This window comes from Fukomys damarensis, unplaced genomic scaffold (assembly GCF_012274545.1).
Source record: "Fukomys damarensis isolate Sample0158 unplaced genomic scaffold, DMR_v1.0_HiC HiC_scaffold_16, whole genome shotgun sequence".
NCBI lineage: Eukaryota > Metazoa > Chordata > Mammalia > Rodentia > Bathyergidae > Fukomys > Fukomys damarensis.
The window spans coordinates 133,948,528-133,966,935 of NW_022900928.1; the positions used below are offsets into that span (position 1 = coordinate 133,948,528).

General features: G+C 55.1%; 1 protein-coding gene across 3 annotated transcripts in view; it reads right to left on the bottom strand.

Annotated features, from left to right (window-relative positions):
- Positions 1–814: 814 nt before the first annotated feature.
- Positions 815–18,408, bottom strand: part of Per2 (period circadian regulator 2) — a 30,112-nt gene continuing 12,518 nt past the window's right edge. Inside the window, exons 9-24 of one of the 3 annotated variants that reach the window (XM_010626156.3) lie at positions 17,835–17,913; positions 15,518–15,624; positions 14,981–15,134; positions 14,688–14,796; positions 14,133–14,258; positions 13,648–13,732; positions 12,575–12,737; positions 12,388–12,494; positions 11,501–11,665; positions 10,543–10,782; positions 7,186–7,955; positions 6,225–6,411; positions 5,360–5,552; positions 4,367–4,517; positions 2,110–2,282; positions 815–2,021 (exon numbers count right to left, since the gene is read on the bottom strand). In XM_010626156.3, the coding sequence (XP_010624458.1) occupies positions 2,139–2,282; positions 4,367–4,517; positions 5,360–5,552; positions 6,225–6,411; positions 7,186–7,955; positions 10,543–10,782; positions 11,501–11,665; positions 12,388–12,494; positions 12,575–12,737; positions 13,648–13,732; positions 14,133–14,258; positions 14,688–14,796; positions 14,981–15,134; positions 15,518–15,624; positions 17,835–17,913 (2,780 nt within the window). In that variant the 3' untranslated portion in view covers positions 815–2,021; positions 2,110–2,138. Of the gene's footprint in view, positions 2,283–4,366; positions 4,518–5,359; positions 5,553–6,224; positions 6,412–7,185; positions 7,956–10,542; positions 10,783–11,500; positions 11,666–12,387; positions 12,495–12,574; positions 12,738–13,647; positions 13,733–14,132; positions 14,259–14,687; positions 14,797–14,980; positions 15,135–15,517; positions 15,625–17,834; positions 17,914–18,408 lie in introns of all 3 variants that reach the window. The other 2 variants (XM_010626157.3, XM_010626155.3) reach the window with 2 other exon arrangements.

An 18,408-nucleotide genomic window follows, 5' to 3' on the forward strand; every position in this document is an offset into this window, starting at 1 on the left:
TCCTCTGTGCAGAACTTTGGGGGTCCTTTTGTTAAAATACTCTTGGATCTTTTCATTTTGGGCAGTTTTCTGACTGTGCTGTTAACACACAGGGCTGGGGGTGGCTCAGCAGCAGAGCCTGTGCTTGGCATGTGTCAAGCCCCAGGTTGGATCCCTAGCAACATGGAGGAAATGAACGAACAAGCATACAAGTGAAAATAAAAATATACCTGCTTTATTTACCAATTTTCTAAAAGGCAAAAAAGTCATAAAAAGACACAAGCAGTCACGCAAATATATTGCACTGGGTGAAGGAAGTTTGGTTTGCACACAAACCACTTGTCCCGCAAGGCTCAACAAATTGTTACACAAACTCTGAGTTTATTTACGTGTCTTGTCAGGAATACATTAAAAAGAAGGCTCAGTTTAAATCGAGAAAAAGTTTCCTGACACCCGTGTAAGCACACATACCAAAGAAAACAGGACTCGGTGCTTGGCAGCACGTAAACAGAGTCACAACATTATCTAAGTCAGCTTCTTAGCAGTTAACAATCAATGAGCATATATTAAATAATAAAACAATGCTGAGGGTAAACATTCACGACAGTAGAGAATGTTTTGGCAGTTTTGTCTTTAGGTAGGGTAAGTGTAACTTTGGGATATAATCTACCCCTTCGGATCTGGCTGTAGAGGCAGCCAGCAGTCTGTCACATCTAACTTCCACAACAGCGCCAGCTTACCTTACCTTGGGCATCTTCAGGTGATGTTGCTTTGCAAATTAAAAAATAAAGCATTCTTCACTCAGGAGGCCGAGGCAGGAGGATCACTGTGTGTTTGAGGCTAGCTTGGGCTACATAGTGAGTTCAAGGCCAGCCTGAACTACATAAAAACCAAAACAAAGTTCTTGCATTTATAAGAAACAGGATTAATATTCAGGCATGAGATGGTCTACTGTGAAAACCAGCAGTGGACAGGAGTCCCCAGCTTTCTCGCAGCCGCTTTTGTCAAGGGACTTTCAGGGTTCAGGAACTTGGCCAGTTGTAAGTCAGGTGGCCACGGGTGGTGACTTCTTCACACCAGGGACTAATATCAGGCTTCCCCAAACAGTGTCTGGGACTTCTGGTGCAGCATGAAGCTTGGTGAAGCTGGGTAGGGTGGCCTCATTCTCCCCAAGGGTTCGGTGACTTAAATGCCAGCAGCACTGAGAGGTGCCAGGACAGAGGGCAGAAACCGTGCAGCCCCACATAGACCCCCTGCATATTTCTACAGCATTCTCGGGTCCTTTGTAGAACATCATGGCCAACATGTAAAGAACCGTGTATCAGCCAGGTGGAATGTTCACGGTGAATTCTCTGCACACCGGGCTTTGCCCATGGCATTAGGGACCCAGCTGCATTTGTCCTTAGGTTGGAGCCTCACACATCAGCTTGTGCAGGCATTAATCCGACTGAGTTGGTCACACAAACCCCTGGGCTGCATCTGTCTAGAGCCAGCGTTTCAACTTGCTTAGTACAAACAAAAGCTGTGTCACACTCAAAGGCTTCCCCTACAGGACCAAGGCTGTGCTGACACATGCTTCCCAAGAACATTCTGGAAGATCAGGAGCAGCTGATGAGTGCTGGCAAACACCTGACTGGACTAATGGCAATTTAGGCAAAAATGGTCCTGAGAGGGCAGACTTGACGCAGTCCAAGTGAACCCTGGGAAAACTTCAGAAAGTAGGAGCCTTCATCTCAGAGCTGCACGCAGCTTCCTGGTGATTTGTTGCGGGATGGCCTGGTGTCTTGCAGCAGCCTTCCAGGGCTGGAAGGCGCTGGCATGCTGAGTGGGAGTGCCACCCCAGTCGGGGATGTCTGAGGGCACTGGGGCTTCCTCCCTGACTCTCACAAAGAGGAAGGAGGTCCTCAAGTTCAACAGCAGCCGGCGTCTCAACCCATCCCCCCAAACTCCATGTTTGTATTTTAAATACGAAAATGTATTCCTGTCTAAATCCTCCCCCTCCACAGCCTGAAGTCCTCCCTTCAGAAAACTGGGGTCTTTTTCTAAAATAAAAAAAAAAAGCAATGTAAATAAATATGTCCATTTCATTAGAAACAAACGTGAAGGTCTTCTGTGTGTCCCAAGCACCACCTGAAGCAGATCATCACTGTCACCCGGGGTTATGTCTGCTCTTCCTTCTCGTGGTCTGGGGGGTGCCCCTTCTCCTCTTTGGTGTCTAAGGCGTCGCTGAATCCCAAGGACGGAATGTCTTCCTCACACGGCACACACACATCGCCTTTCTCGTTTTCACAGTAAACACACTCCTTAGAAAAGAAAAGGACACTGGTAAGGCTCCTGAGACCAAAGATCTTGGTTGTTCACTATGAGCAGGGCTAAAGCAAGAAGACTGCAAGGACGAGGCCAGCCTGGGCAACTTAAGGAGACTGTCTCAAAATGAAATTACTTTTCATCCTTTGTAGTACTGGGGGTTGAACCCTGGCCCTGCTCACTGAGTCATATCCCTAGCTCTTCTCAAAACTTAAAAAAAAAATTTTTTTTTGACACAGAGTCTATGTAGTCTAGGCTGGCTTCAACTCATGGCAATCCTCCTGCCTCAGCCTCCTGAGTGCTGGGATTACAGGTGTGCACCACCATGCTTGGCCTCAAAATGAAATTTTAAAAAGGGAGCTTAGTGGTCCCTGTGTTCAAGTCCCAGCAGGAAAAAAAAAAGAAAAAAATCAAACTGCAAGTGATCGGTGTCAGCTGTCACAACTGCGAGGCTGCTGGCAACAGAGGCAAAGCCATGAACTGGGGGCAAAGATGCTGCACTAAGGGGAACAGGGTGCACCAGCTGTGTGGAGTTCAGCAGTGATTCAGAATGTGAGGGCTCTGGAAAAGGGCACAGAGGAGCCACAGAGGATTTCACCATCCCCTCCTCCTGTGACTTGAGAAGAAGGCACAAAGCCACTGTGCTCTCTGATCCTCAGTTCCACTTCATGAGGACACCGAAGCACCCACCGCAAGGAACCGAGGCCTCTGGCCGAAAGCCAGCACCCCAGGAGCCCCAGCTGTGCTGCCTTCTGCTTCATACAAGAAACTGAGCCAGGATCAACCAGCTGAGCAGCTCTCCAACTCCTGACTTTGGGGTCTCTGTGACCATGAGCACTGTGTGAAGCCACAGATCCTGGGGTTGGGCGCTGTGCAGCCATGGGGAGGTGATACAGAGGCAAGTGAGCAAGGCTTGAAGGAAGCTGGAGGATAGAGGAAGGGCAGTGCAAGGGTCCTGTGCCAGGTGCTTGCCCAGAAATCAGGAGGCCAGAGCACAGGAGAATAGGGGCTGAGGAGAGAAATGGAATAAGACAGCAGATGTGGGGGGTAAGGTTTGTGTGACTGGGTGGCCTGTGTTCTTACTGCGAAGGGACCATGTTGGAAGAGATTTGGGCCAAGAGGTGATGCAATCTCACGGGGAGCAGTCAGCAGTCAGGACGTCCCTCTGACATGCAGACGAAGCACCATCCTGTGGACTGGGGTGCTGTTCCCCCCAAGGCTGAGACACAGGACTACAGAGAAGAGAGTTCAGGATGGCTCCATGGGTCTTAGCCCAAGCAACTAGAAGAAGGGGCCCCAAGTGAGAAGGGATGGGTGCCGTGGCTTTTTCCAAGGGTACCTGGGAGCTGGGTTTGGGGTACATTGAGTTCCGAAGGGAGCTGGGCGTGGTGGCACACACCTGTAATCCCGCGCTCTGGGAGGCTGAGGAAGGAGGGTTGCAAGTTTGAGTTCACCCTGGGCAACTTATCAAGACTATATCTCAAAATAAAGAACTAAAAAAAGTGCTGAGATGTAGCTCAGTGCCAAGGCGCTGGGTTCCACCCACAGTTACAAAAAGAAAAGGCTCCACAAAGGGCTGGACTGGAGACAGATGTCACAGGATGCACACACACACACACACACACACACACACATGCCAAGGGCATCACCCCAAGATGGGAGCCCAGAGGCCAGGGAGTGGCTGTCACTGGCCAACAGTGACCCACAGGTGGAGGGCTGAGTGATGTCACTTGCAGCTGCTGGAGACCTGGGAACCAAGGCAAGGGCAGCTCTGGGGTGGCGTGGTGGGGATGAAGCTGCCTGGGCCAGGGACACTCAGGGCTTTGAACTCTCAGAGAAGGGCTGTGCAGGGGTGGCTTCAAGGGCTTTAACAACAGAAAAGGGATTTGGTTTTGTTAAACAGAAAATGAAACTGAAGAAAGGGGCAGAGCCTAGGTACGTGGGCCTTCCAGACGCTGGAAGGACATCCCCTGCAGTGGACATAAACTTGCAGAGCTTTTTTCTTTTTTAAAATAAACATGGAGCCATTTCCCTCTCCAGAGCCGCTGTGTCACAGCACAGGACAGACACCAGAGCTCACCGCCACGTCGATGGCTGCAGGCAGGCCGCCTGTCTGCACCCATGCATGCACCTCGCACAGCTCTCGCCTCTGGGCCTCTGTGAACCGGGGCTGGGACTTGTGCAGCAGCTGCAGTTTCTCTCTGTCCTCCTTCAGGACCGACTCCAGATCCCTGGAGGAAATTAGGGCAGGTAAGCGTCACATCGACCCGTGTTCTACCCACTCTTTCAGCATCGTAATGTAGTCTTTGAAGACTGTTTAATGCAAACTTCCTTTTAAGATAAATCCTCCTGCTTATTTGTCCATTATTTATTTTTGAGACAGGGTCTCACTTTAGTTCAGGCTGGCCTCGTACTCACTACGTAGCCCAGGTTGGCCTTGAACTTTCACCCATCCTTTTGCCTCAGCCTCCTGAGTTCTGGGGTCACAGCCTGCACCCCCACACACCCCTTGCTTAAAGTAACTTGATCTCCTTAGGAACTACCTATAGTCTTTCTAGTAAAGCGAAAATTCCGGTCAGGATTTCAGTTTTCCTTTGATGGGCTGCTGGGTGTGGGCTGGTGCAGCTGCCCCTGGCGTAGCTGGTTAAACTGGGCTACATTGACCACCCACACCGGCCCAGCTGACACTGGCCTGTACTGCGGCTGCGACCAGAAGCCCCTTAGCCTTGCTAGGAGTTAACCCTGGCCTCCTACTTTCCCTGCCTTGCAGCCTCTTCAGCAAGGGCAGGGGAGACTGGGGTCCTCAACTCTCTGCAGGCAGGGGACAGATGCCCCATCGCAATGCAGAGCACAAAGCTGTGGCAGAAGTCACACTTGGCACCAGGCAGTGACCGCTGCAGCTCACTTGGCCACACCGTGGGTCGTGGGGAGCCCAGCTTCTCCTCATCACACCCACCAAGTCTGTGCACAACAGGGCTTCCCTGGGTGCCCGCCCATTCCAAGGAGGACCTTTGCTCTGGGGTCTGCTTCACCCCAGCCCTTCCTGGGTCCCAGAGGAAGCCCGAGTGGTTACCGGGAGGGCAGCTGGTATGTCATCCTGATGTTGTCGTCAGCCTCTGCCATCAGCAGCCAGATGGGGTCTTGTAGGACGTACTTGATGAAATGTCTGCTCTCCTCCATGTCGGTGTTCAGTTTTGCTTTGTGGTTATTCTCTGAGGAGTCAATGCTTCCAAAGTATTTGCTGGTGTGACTCGTGTCACTGCTGCCTGTGGATACAGGAACGTGGCAGGTCAGAGCAGTGACATATGGAATGAGCCTGGCATGGGGTGCTTGTGCGGTCACAACTCGGAGAGCTGGGGTGTGGTTTGTGGTTGGGTAACAGGGCCTGTGCAGGTGGATCTTCCCTTCACTTTTAATGCTTGAAGGACTCCAATGATTCGAACATGGAGGTCTGTCCCCGTGCGGCGGGGGTTCTTGCCTGGGGGCCCTGAGCTTGGGTGGCAGAACTTCAGAACCCTGCCTTACTTCCCAAGCTCATGCCATCTGCAGCTCCGGGCCAGAGAAGCGCAGTGCCCTAAGTAAGCAGCAGTCATGGTGCCTCTTGGGGCTGGGCACAGGCCTGCAACCCAGTGAACAGGGAGCTTGGGTCTGAGCCGAGTGTGAGCAGCTGGCACCTGTGAGGTGACAGAAAGGCTTGCCAGTGGGCGTACATTTATATAAGCCCAGCTAACTCAGGAGGCCACACTGCTGCCCGGGAGCAGGGCTGCCAGGGCAAGGTCAGCAGGTAAGTGGAATTTTGATGGCAGGCCCTTCAAAGCCCAGGGTGTGGGCGGGACACATGTCTGCATGTGTGTTCCACTGGGGAGTGGCAGGGTGATGTGCCCAAAGCGCAGATGCTGGCCTGATTCTGGTGCCAACCCATGTCCAGAACACTGTACCTGCCCCACTTCGGGACACGTCGCAGCCCAGTGAGCCTGAGCCCAGGGAGTCTGAGGTGGCAGAGGCTCCGCTCCCAGACAGGGCTGACCCAGTGGCAGAGCAGCGGCCCTCGTTCAGCAGGAGGTTGAGCAGGTCGCTGGACGTGGACAGGGCGTCGCTGTTCTGAGCATCTGAGGGTTCGTCGTGCTTTGGGCACAGGGAGACAGCACGGTTTGTGGGGGCTCAGTCCCAACAGGGCACACACGGTGAGGCAGAAGGAACCGGGGTTGTAGGGCCCGTAAGGGATTCGCTGCTGCCACCAAATCGAGCAGGAGCTGGGGACAGCCCCATTAGGCTGTGGGCTTGGGCTCCCCGAGGAATCTGAGTCCATGGTTTCATGGACAGCAGGCCTAGAGCAAGGGAAGGTGGGCTGCATGGCCACTCCTCATGGTAGCCGAGGCCTAGTGCCTTAGGGACAAGGCCGGGACATCCCGGGCCCTTGACCTCAGAAATAGGACTCTGGAGGACGGACCCAGTGTGTGCTTATATGCGGCACACTGAGCCCCCTGGGAAACACTGAGGGAGCAGAGCACACACCAGGGTGCCAAGCTCTGGGGCACGGGCCCTGTGGCCACACTGCCTGCCCTTCCCTGCCTTCCCTGGAGCCAGGCTCTCTGCCACTTCGCTCCAAGAAGGATGTGGCTGGAACCTGACTTGATTGTATTTTTTCCTAGAAGACTCATTTAAACATCGGGGAGCCATCAACCCGCTCAAGTCACAAGCCGCTGTCTGGACTCTGCATGGACACAGGCAGCCTATCACCCTTCACTTAGACCCCTGGCTGTGAAAGCCGAGTTGATTCTGACAGGGCTGTGCAGCTGAGAAACCCTAACAACCAGCAAGGTTCAGCTGGTAGGAGCCTGGTGCACCCAGATGCCTGTGTCTGCATCTGCCTTGGAGAAGGATCCCCGAAATCCTTACTGTAGGAGGCGCCTTGGGCTGCTGGTCTCGAGCAGGTGTGCAGTCTGGCCCGGCTGTCACTGTCCCCATGGCCCCTGTGCTGCCCTCGGGCGCCTCCTCCAGCTGCAGCAGGTTGAGCTGCAGGGGCGAGCTTCCTCGGGACTGGAAGAGTGGTGGGGAGGCCCTGCCCGTGGCCACCACAGCTGATGGTGGGGTGGCAGGAGTGGCCGGGCAGGAGCACAGCTGCTGGGGGAGTGAGGTCCGACTGGAGAACTCAGGCTGGGAGGCAGGGCTCATCTCGGAGGGGAGTGTGGGGTGGCCTGGAAAGAAGGCCTGGGGCAGACTCGCAGTGGCCGGGATGGGGTAGCTGGGGAGCACAAAGGCCATGACAGGGGCCACGGGGGCAGTGAAAGGTAGGGGCTGCACTGCAAAGTCGGGCTGGGCAGCCATGGCCACGGCGGGCACTGCAAAACTGGTATGAGGCACTGCTGCTGCTGGTGCCACAGTTCCTGGTGCCGGCACTATTCCTGGTGCTGGGAACATGGGCAGGGAGTAAGAGGGCACAGGGGCAGGGAAGGGCACAGTGGGGCAGCTGGACTGAGATGTGTCTGAGGGCGACCAGGCAGTGGCGTTCAGGCCCACAAGTGGAGGCCGGTGGGGCGGGGGCCCCCCAGACCCTGTGCTCTCGGAGGAGTCCCGAGGCTTGGCCCGTTTGGACTTCAGTTTTCTGTTCTTGCCAGTTTTTTTCCAAGATGAATCCATTCCAGAAGCACTTCTTAGTCCAGGAGCCACTGAAATGCAGAGAAACAACCACAGTTAAAATTAAAGATTTATATTGTTCCTTGACATCAACTTTCAGAGCTTTCCAGGACTGCAAACCTAGGACACGTCCCTTCTTTCTGGCTTTACCAGGCTTTTCTTTTAAGAGAAATGGTACTAAAAGGGCTCTATCTATCCAAAATAAAAATAAAGTTAAAAGTTTGCAAGTCTCTGTTGTTCCCCAAAACTTGGACAAAAATTTTGGTTTCTGAAACCTGGAAAATAGAACCACAGGCCTCATCTAACTTCCTTATTTTTCAACTTTACACATTTGATCACTGCTGCTCCTTAAAGAGATGTTTCTGGTTTCACTGTCAAAGCCTGAGCAGGAGCCAAAGCTCAGAGGATGAATCCATTTTGGATCCTAAGTTTCCCCCAAAGGCCCATGTGTTGGACACTTGGTCCCCAGTCTGAGCAGAACCTTTAGGGGGTGGGCGTAGTGGGAGGAAGTGAGGTCACAGGGGCGTGGCCTGGAATATGGAACCCCCCCATACCCCTTCCTCTCTGTTTGCTTCCTAGCTGCCATGATGTGAGCAGTGTCTGTGACACATACTACACCATGATGTTTTTTTTAACCTCACCCCAGGCCCAAAGCAACAGAGATAAGTGGCAGAAACCATGAGCCGAAATAGGCCTTTCCTCCTTATAAACTGGATCTCAGAGATTCTGTCAGTGATGGAAAGCTGACAGTCACGTTTGCCCTCAGAACCACGTTCTTCCTCTCTGATGGCAGGTGCTGCTGAGATAGGGTTTTCTCCAGGAGGATGAGGGACTGAACCTGAATGGAAAGGACTTTGGATATGTCTTCAGTACCCCTGGGGGATCCCAGGGGCCTGTTTCCCTCTCGCTTCAGGCAGAGTAACTTGAGCCTTGGGCAGAAGCTCGTGGGATCCTACTGTCCACAGGGCCAGGGGTTCTGCACCTTGGTTACAGCTGAAGGCAAACAGGTAGCCCAACTGTTATGATTTAGAGCTGAAATGGCCCTCAAATCTCATGTGTGTGGAAGGTGATGGATTGTGGGGGTGGCTGTGCTCATGGGTTCATCCAGAGTTCTGCAGCTGAATGTGCTGTTAGGAGGAGCCTGCACAGAGGTGGCCCCTGGGACATGACCTGCAAAGGTATATTCAGGTTCCCCACCCCTCCCTTCTCCTTACTTCCTGGCAGCTTTTTTGCTGTCCAGGACCCTCTGCCATCTTGGTCCAGCCTTGAGCCAGACAACCATGGACTGCAGCCAGGAGCCGAAACAAACCTTCCTCCTTTAGGCTGTGGGAGTTGTGTTTTGTCCCAGGGATGAGAAACAGACTGAGGCCAAACCAGCTAATATGTCAGTGGACTGTTGAAGTTCAGCCTGTTTGGCAGTTTTCCAACCAAGGGAGTCAGGACTGGGACTGTACTACGCTGAGTGCCCGAGGTGCTCGGGACTGGGCACTGTGTCCTTTTCTTACTGCCACACTCTCATGGGCTGTCAAGTAACCTCAAGTGGGGAAGACCGAAAAAGATGAAACGAGACCTCACCCTACTGTTGCTCTGCGGCAACAGTGTGCTCAGCATGCTCAAGGCCCTGGGTTCGATACCCAGCACCCAAAACAAAAACAACTGCAAAGGAAAAGGAGAACCTCAAGGAGGTACAGCTCCTCTCACCCTTGCAGGTGTTCCCTGGGTGTCTGCCCAGGAGCCAGGGGAGGTGGTCTTGGTGGTGTCCCCCTGGCTCACTCATTCTGAGCTGTGGCGAGGGGGGAATGGCATCATTGCAGCCCCATCTGGGGTACGGGCAGGAGGCTGGGTCAGGGGCCAGGTCCTGTCCATGGGTGTGGCTGGTGGTGGAGTGTTGGCAGGAAGCGGGGTCACAGCCCGGGCTCCACCCGTGGGATACTGGAAGGCAGCTGGGAGAAGGCTCTTGGGTCAGAAGGGGCAGTGAAGAAGTAGCCATTTCCATTGAATTCTTAACTTCAAGCACCCGTAGGTTCCTGTCCTGAAGGGCACCTTCATGCACAGCGGGGTCTACACACCTCTGGGGTCTGCAGAGTGGGTCTGGGGCCAGCCTGGCCAGGGAGAAGGGCAGGGCTTGGTCCCTGTCCTCCAGGGACACTGACAAACTGCCCAGCAGCACTGTGTTCCGCTGCTTCTCCTGGGGTCATGGCTAGTGGCAAGTGGGGTGCCCCCCAAAGTTTCCCAGCAAGGAAGGTGAAGGAGCCCAGAAATGGCCCTGGCTGGCAGTCTGCAGGCTGGCCTGGGACTGTGTCCTTTTCACAGCCCATTCCCTTGATGACAAGAGGTTCCGTCCTTGAAACGTCCCCAGGCTGCACAGCTACACAGAATCTGTCTGCCTCGATGAGGGCTATGTGACACACGGACATTTCTGAGCCAGGATGCGTTGGTTCTGAGACCAGATTGACTCAATACCGTCAAGAAAAATGCCTTTGGGGCCAGGGATTTAGCTCAGTGGTGCCACTGCCTGCCTTGGAAGCCCAAAGAACAGAGTTCAATCCCTGGTTCCAAAAAAAGAGGAAAAAGAAAAATGCTTTTAACTCTCTCATTCAGTTTGGGGTCACTGCTCACCACGCTCGCTCGGCTGTCCCCTAGACCTCTCCTGCAGGTAGTACTGGCAGTGGGCCTGCAGGATACCCAGCCGCCGCACCTCCCGGAACTTCTGCAGGAAGCTCTGCTCCTCCTTCTGCGTGTGGGAGGCCAGCACCTCCTTGGTGAGGCCCAGCTTCTGCAGGGGCCCCTTCTCTTGGCTGGGGCCGCCAGGCAGGCAGTCCAGGGACTCAGGACCGCTGGTGGTGTCCTCCACCATCTCTGTAACGAGAAAGCACCTCTTGCTGTCTCCACTGTGCTTACAGACAGCGCAGGTCATTGGCTCAGCCCATGGTGTGAGGGGGACCCAGCCTTCCTCCGGCTTTCTGAGGACCCTGGGTAAAAGGACAAGAGCAGAGCCAGGCCTCAGGACACAGAAACTTCTCAGCAGATGGATGTGGAAGAGACTTTGCCAAGCTGTCCTTGGCAATCAGCACAGACAGGCTGGGTTGGGGCTACATGGTGGCAGTTGTGGCCATATGGCCTATGGAGGGAGGGCAGTGGAGGGTAGCTGGGCCACTGGCTGTCCTGAAGAGGAGGCTTGGTGTCAGACCCTGACAGCAGGCACTGTGCACCTCCCAGCCCTCTCTCCAGTGAAGCACACCAAGAGACTCTGCTGAGAACGCCTGTGGCTGGAAGTCTTCTCCCGGCCTGTACTGGCTCCGGTCCTTCACCCAGAGGTGAGGCTGGATGGAGGACAGGCCCTCGACCCAAGTAGGGATGAGAGGAGGGGGCTGGGTCCCAGGGCAGTCATGGCACTGCCAAGGGGCAGGAGTGCCCTGCATTTTAGGGAATGCATTTCCTGGAACCCTCCTGGGTTACAGTGGGATTCTCTGAAAGGCTTAGCTGAATTTGAAAGTTTAAGACGGCAGTGCAACATCTCATGGTTATTTTTGAGTTCACAACTCTCCCCACAGCCCCAAGGAGCCCGCCAGCATACCTAACTCCGGCTGTGGCTTTTTGTCCCCAACATGGACAATGGTGCTGCTGTAACTGCACTGGCTGGTGAGGGACACCACGCTCTCAGCCTTGCCAGGCAGTGCCAGTGAGCTCAGGTGGGCACTCACTTCCGCGTGGCTGCTCACCTTGGAGGGCGACGCAGCCTCTTTATGGGAGAGAATGGGAGCAGACAGACAGGCGGTCAAGACAAACTGTTCAGCTGCAGGGTGAAATGCAAGTGCCCATGCAGGCCCCATGCTGGGCTGCAGCCCCTGCCCTGTGGGTGCTTGGGCCTGGCGGGTGCACAAGAGGTGGGGAAGGGGATATCTGAAGCAAGAACACTCTCAATTAGACCCCAAATCCCCTGGGTGGGGCACAGCAGCTAGGCAGCCAGGGCTCTGTCTGGATCCATGGCCCCTGGTGGCCTGAGGCAAGGGACTTCCCCCCAAAACAAGGTGGCAGTAACGGGGCAGTGTCAACAAGCAATTTACTTCTCTGTCTCTGCGCCTGTCCACTCTCGTGTGACACTCAGCAATGGGATGTCCTATTTCTGATCCTGCCCGTGACCCCCCGCAACACAGCACAGAGCGGTCACCTACTCTCACAGGCTAGGGGCCTGCCCTCGGGTGACAACACAAGACCTGCACGGCTGCAGGAGGGGGTTGGTGTCCCCAGACCTCCAGCAGTGCAGTGTTCTAAGAACAGAATCACCCTGACCTCCAGCTTGTAAAAGGTCGCTAACTCTCGAGCCACTTGGATCATTTTAAAAGTAGCCGACAGTCTTATTCCGCATCCATGAACCAATCTGATTAGTGTGGGAGGGAGGCTTAGGGTTTAATCCCCTGGGGCGGAAGTGAGCTCACTGACAGCTCAGAGGGGACTGGGTACCTCCAGCATGCAGCCCAGGGCTGACTGAGGCCTTTCGGGATGGGATGTTTGCAGGGAACTCGCACTTCCTCTTCAGGGTGGCAGCCTCGTTGCAGCTCTCCAGGTACCTGTGTGGATGGCGGGGTCTTCGGTCGGTGGAAGGAGTGGACAGCTCCTCAGGTTGGGGGAAGGCTGGTGCCCTGCATACCTGATAACACTGTCCAGGCAGCTGATCTGCTGGTAGGAGCAGGCGGGCTGGTCCTTGCAGGCCAGCTCCTCGGGGAAGCTGACCTTGGGCAAGCTGGTCCCTGAGCTGTCATTTTCCGGGATAGGTGCAGCTTTCACCTGAGCCAGGGCGCCACTTGGTATTTCTGAAAAAAAAAAAAAAAAAAAAAAAAAAAAAAGAACGGTTCTTTCATGTAATATTTCTGCTTCCTAAGAGCACACTGTTTATGAAGCATTGTACTTCTATCCAAAGACAGGGCCAGGGATGCAGGGTGTGCTTCAGAATGCAAACACAGTGACAGGCATGAGGCACACACCCTTGAGTGCCAGGTTGCCCGGCAGAGGGAGCTCAGAGGAGCTGCAACCAGCAGGCCTGTTTCTCTCTGCTGCCAGGTGGCCCTGGCCCAGGCTGTCCCCCGGAGTCAGGGCCCAGAGGAGAAAGGCCAGGCCTCAGATGAACTGTAAACTTAGGGGCCAATAAGGGCCCAGGGGCCTACGCTGCACTATCAAGTGTAACTCTTGGCAGCAGGCTTATGCCATACCTGGGCTCACCTGGGGTCCATGCTGTGGCCTCTGGCCTGTCCCATCATGGACCCCACATGCCTGTGGCCCCAAGAGCACAAAGCCGTGTCCCCACTGTACAGTGCCGTACTTTCTGCTGCTGGCAGGGCTAGTGGTGACAGTGCAGACTGCAGGGCCAACTCTGCAGACAGCTGTGTTTACATGCGCGTGCCAGTGTGTGTAAGAGCTAAGTGCGAGGGTGAGACCCCTCACCCTGGAGGGCAGGGGGTTCAGCCAAGCACCAAGGCCATAGCTTGGGGTGCACTTGGCAGGCATGGCCCAGGGCAGAGAGGCACAGCTCCACACCTCCACAGGCCCATGGGTGACAGGTGCCCGCCAGGATGCCAGTCCCTGCCACCCTTCCTCTGCTGCTAGGCAAGGAGAGACGTGGCACACACCCAGGAGGCAGCCTCACTGCCTTTGTGAGCCCTGGCCCCACTGCCAAGTCTCTCCTCTGCACTAATGTACTGGGAAGGAAACAGATTATTTTCTCACCTGTAATAGATTTTTTCTTTTGTTTTCCAGATTCATGGGAAAATTGACTTTTGGTTTTGGTCTTGTTACCATTTTTACAAATCTCCTTGAAGAAAAACAAAACAACGTTATTCATTCCAGGAGACCTCCCCCTGTCTGTCCCCAGGGGCACCAGGCACAGTGAGAATCGTTCTGGTGACACAGTGAAGGCTCAGGAGATCTGAGCAGCAGACAGATCACAGATGCCAAGCGAAATAGGACTGGACGATGGTTCTGGAGATCAGCAGGACGCAAAGCGACGCAGCACGCAGGCTTTTTCTACCTCCATTTAGATCTTCAGCTCTGCTTGTGTTGCCTGCCTTAAAAATACTTTCCTTCAAGTGTGTAACCATGGGTTTGAGCTGCTTCAACTTGAAAGAGATTATGACACAACTCCAAGGGGACCACCCTGTCAGGGGCCTAGGGCCCAGGGGCTGTGGGGTGGCAAGGACAGAAAGGGGACATACAGCTCTGCGGCGGCGGGACTCCTCGTGGCCGTTGCTGTCGCTGGACGAAGTCTGGCTCATGAGGTGCTCATGGGACCCATTGCTGCCCAGGCTCCCATAGCCACTGGAACCACTGTGGGGCACGGGCTGCAGGAGAACAGACAGCAAGTAGACACAAGGCCCCATGGCGCCATCCTCCCCACAGCAATTCAGAGCAGTCGGCGGCCTGTCCGAGGTCACACAGCGAGACCTGGCAGGCGGCTGGGCTGACCAAGTGCCTGGCCACCTGGTTAAGTTGTATTTCTACCAGGAGGGGTCCTGAGTGGACTGTGGGGCCAGGCTGGAGCTGGGTGTGGGTGTGGGTCCTGCTCCCCCCAGCTGCTGGATCCTACACAGACACCTGGTTGCAGGGCTGGGAAAAGCTCAAGGGTGTGTGTGGGGTTCTTAGATAGCAGAGACCATGCCCACCCTGGCCCTCGGGCACATCCAGAGAAGATGGCTGGAGCCATGTGAGTGGGTGATCCGCAACCAGGGCAGCAGCGAGCGGAGCCGGGGACAGCACAGATACCCACCCACCTGCAGCAGCAGCCGGTGGATCTGCTCAGTGAGCTCCTGGATGCTGGGGTGCAGGGCCTTCTCCTCCATACACGGGGGCACTGCGAACACATCCTCATTCAAAGGGCCCCTGGGAGGTTTCAACACAGCCTGTTGTCAGGGCCCATCTGCCTCTGGTCTGTAACACACCCGGCCAGCTGTCCCGCCCACTCCCCTTGGGCCAGGTACCGAGTCCTGGTTCCCCCAGGGCCTGGTCCCTGGGCTCGGCCTCCGCCCTCTGCTGGGAAAGTGGGGCCAGGCCAGGGAGCACTCACACCCTGACTTTGTGCCTCCCGATGATGAAGGAGATCTTCCGGCTCCAGGGGTTGATGAAGCTGGACCAGCTGGTGTCCAGGGTGATATACTCCCCGTTCCGGGCACGGAACCGGATAGGAGAGTAGTCAAAAGGCTGCCCGCTGGACTGCAGGACTAGGGATGGGAACCGTGTCAGGGCCCGGGAGTAGCCAGGAATCATGGCAGCCTCAGGGGTGTGAGCACCGCCTCCAGCCCTACTTCAGCTCCTAACAACAAGGGACGACGGTTCCCGTGTCACTGGGTCTAGGGCTGAGCTTGACGGGGACATGCATCACTCCCTTCCCAGCCACTGCCCAATTGGTGTCCCCCTGCTGCCATCGAGGCCAAGATTAAAATCCACATGCCCCAGCCCTTGGGATGTCTGGCTGCAAGGGACCGCTCTTTCGACATGGCGGGGAGTAGGGCATCGCCACTGCTCATATCCTAGCCACCTAACTCCTAGGAACGTGCGTGGGTGCAGGGAAGAGCCTGCTGGCTGTGTGGGGAGTTCAACCTACTCTTTTTGTGGATGGCGAGCATCAAGGGCCTGTCGCTGGGGTGCAGCTGCACGAGCACCGGCGTCTCGATCAGGTCTTGAGGTAGGTATCCCAGGAGGGGGACTGCCCTGCAGGCAAGGGGACACGAGTGAGTGGGGGCCCTCTGAAAGACAACTACCAGACAGCCAGCCAAGCAGGCCACTTCTGGAACCCCCCTCATGGGTCAGACTCTAGGTTCTCCAAAGGTTGTGCTTTGGGTGTCAGGGAACAGAAATCCTTGAATTTGGAAGCCACAAGGGTCCCAGGGTCCAGTGAGCCTGTGCCATGAATCTGCTCTGCTCCTGTCCTGTGTGCTGCAGCTTGGGCCTGGTTTCCCGCAGGACTAGAGCATACAGCGACTTCGCACTTTCTCTCTTCTAATGTCATCCACCAGTCTGGCCACACATGGCCTGCTGTTTAACAAGCCCTGCCCAGAAGCCCTCAAGCACAAGGGTCCAACTCAGGACGTCTCCTTCTGTCACTTAGGGGCCTCATCAGGTCCTCTGCCTTGGCTGCCCCAGGAGGGGGCTGGCCTTTTCTGGGTGGCTCAGGTGTTCTCCAGAGTGCTCACGCTGTGTCTTGGGCACTGGTCCGTCACTGGAACAGGCCCGCTGCAGGGCCTCTGGTCCTGTTCATGGTGCCCTCGCTAGGTCAGGACCTCCAGGCTTCTGCTGATGTTTCCTCCCTTTCTTCCTCTTCGTGGAAGGATGTCCTGCTGTGAGGAACTCGCTCATGGGCCTGGTGTTACCCTTACTATCTCCTTGTCTGAGGCTCACTCATGCTTTCCTTGAGGCAGGAGGGACACAGTGTTCCTGGCACCCCCAGGTCACAGTCTGGCCAGGGGAGCAGGAGGGAAGGGGAGAGCAGGAGACTGGCAGACCCTGTGGAACAGACCACTGCATGAATGAGACTGCTGGGAAGGCCTGGCTGGTGCAGCTCCCAGGCTCCATGCTGGTCCTGGTGTGGAAGGGTGGGTGCAACCTTGTCAGAGACTCTGCAGAGCTTCTGCGAGGTGGTTCCACAGGACACCTGAGCCAGCCAGGCTACAGGTGTCAGGGCTCTGCCAGTGGCACCTTGTGAGCCTCGTTCAGGCTGGACAGCGGGAAGAACCGACCCTCCAAGCAGCGAGGAGGAGACTTGGCTGTTTCAGGAAGCCCCAGGTCCTTGTGCCACTTCCTGAGCTGCTTCCCGAGGACACACTTCCTGTCCATTGCCACAGCTGTTGGATTTTCATGCAGCTGAGGAGGAGCTGGGAGAAGGCACTTGAGGGGCAGAACTGGGTGTCTCTGATCCAGCTGGGGTGGGGCTTCTGCACGCAGGCTGGCAAACGGGCCCTGCGGAGGTCCTGACTTGGTCCTTGCACCCACCCCTTATTTACCATTGCTTCCTTGGGACGAGTTTAAACAGGACCATGAAGACAGGCTCATCAGAGCAACTACCAGCTTTCCAGAAATCCCCACTTACACCATTCATGGCTTACCGATTTGCGTGTATTTGTCTGTGCGCGCATGCATGTGTGTACTAGAGGTTGAACCCAGGACTTTAACCCAGCACTATATCTCTAGCCTTTTTTAATTTTTGAGACAGGGTCTTAGTACTTTGCCCAGCCTGGGCTTAAAACTTGAGATCCTCCTGCCTCAGCCTCCCAGAACGTTGGGATTACAGGTGTGCTCAATCATAATCAACTTTTAAAGTAACGAGTGAAAAGAGAACACTATAAAATAATGACAGTAGCAGTAGCATATCAGTTTATCATTTCTAGCAAGTATTATGCACGAGTTACACTTTCACATGGCTGGGAGGGCAGCAGGTTTGCTGGCCCCAGCATTGCCACAGTCGCGGGTTCTCTTGTGCTACAATCTCACAGCAGCTATGGCACCTTTTGGTCACAGGGGCTTTTCAGCTCCAACATAAAAATAAGGAGTGGAGATGCTGACGTCCATGCACAACTCCCCATGACGAGTGGGACCATTCTGTGCTGCGAATACAAATTAAAAAGTGGCCTCAAGGACCATCGCACACATGCGGTCCACCACTGATCGAGCATTCTGCGTCACTGCCTGTGTGCACAGGAGTTCTGCCTGTGGAGTGAGAGCCACAGCTGTCCTGGCGCCAGTGTGACAGACGGTGGCACTGTCTGGATATGAAAGCTCCTGGGGCTCACTGCGTGCTGCTAGGTAACTACCCAGCCATGCACCACCTGCAGCCCGGGAGCATCTTGCGCAGTCTGTCCACAAACAGATCCCAAGATGGGTGTGTGGGTGTGTGCGTGTGCACAAGCGCGTGCAGTACCACTTACCTCTCATCCACATCCTGGAACAAACAATTTGGCGTGTGTGTGGTTGTGAAAATTCTCTTCTCTGGAGGAATTCGAGGGGCTGAAATAACAGAAGTTTGCACGGATATCAGACTCTCAGTAGTAGTCACGCCACACCTGCTAAAAGCCACCACGCTGTTTCAGGGCACCAGCAGCAACGCAAGCTGAAGCAGCAAGCCCACCACCCAGTGGCCAGGGCAGACTGAGGCCCTGACCACCAGCCACCAACCCACTGCTCCCATTAGTCCCGCACACCAGGACCACCACGTCCATGGGGCCACGGAGCCACACAGGCTTTTCTCAGCAGAGCCGTGCTGCCTGACCACCTTCAGTGTCTTTAGTGTGAAACCCGAGTGCGCATTTGGATTCCAAGTTCTCAGCAAATGCCACTGTGCTGGAGAAAGCCACAGTTCTGGGGGCCTGTCACAGATGGTAGCATGGTTCGCATAAATGAAAACATCTGTCCAAAAATGTCCTCACCTACTGAATTCCAAAGTCTCCTATTCTTTTTTTTTTTTTTTTTTTTTTTTTTCCTGGGTTTGAATCCGGGGCCTTG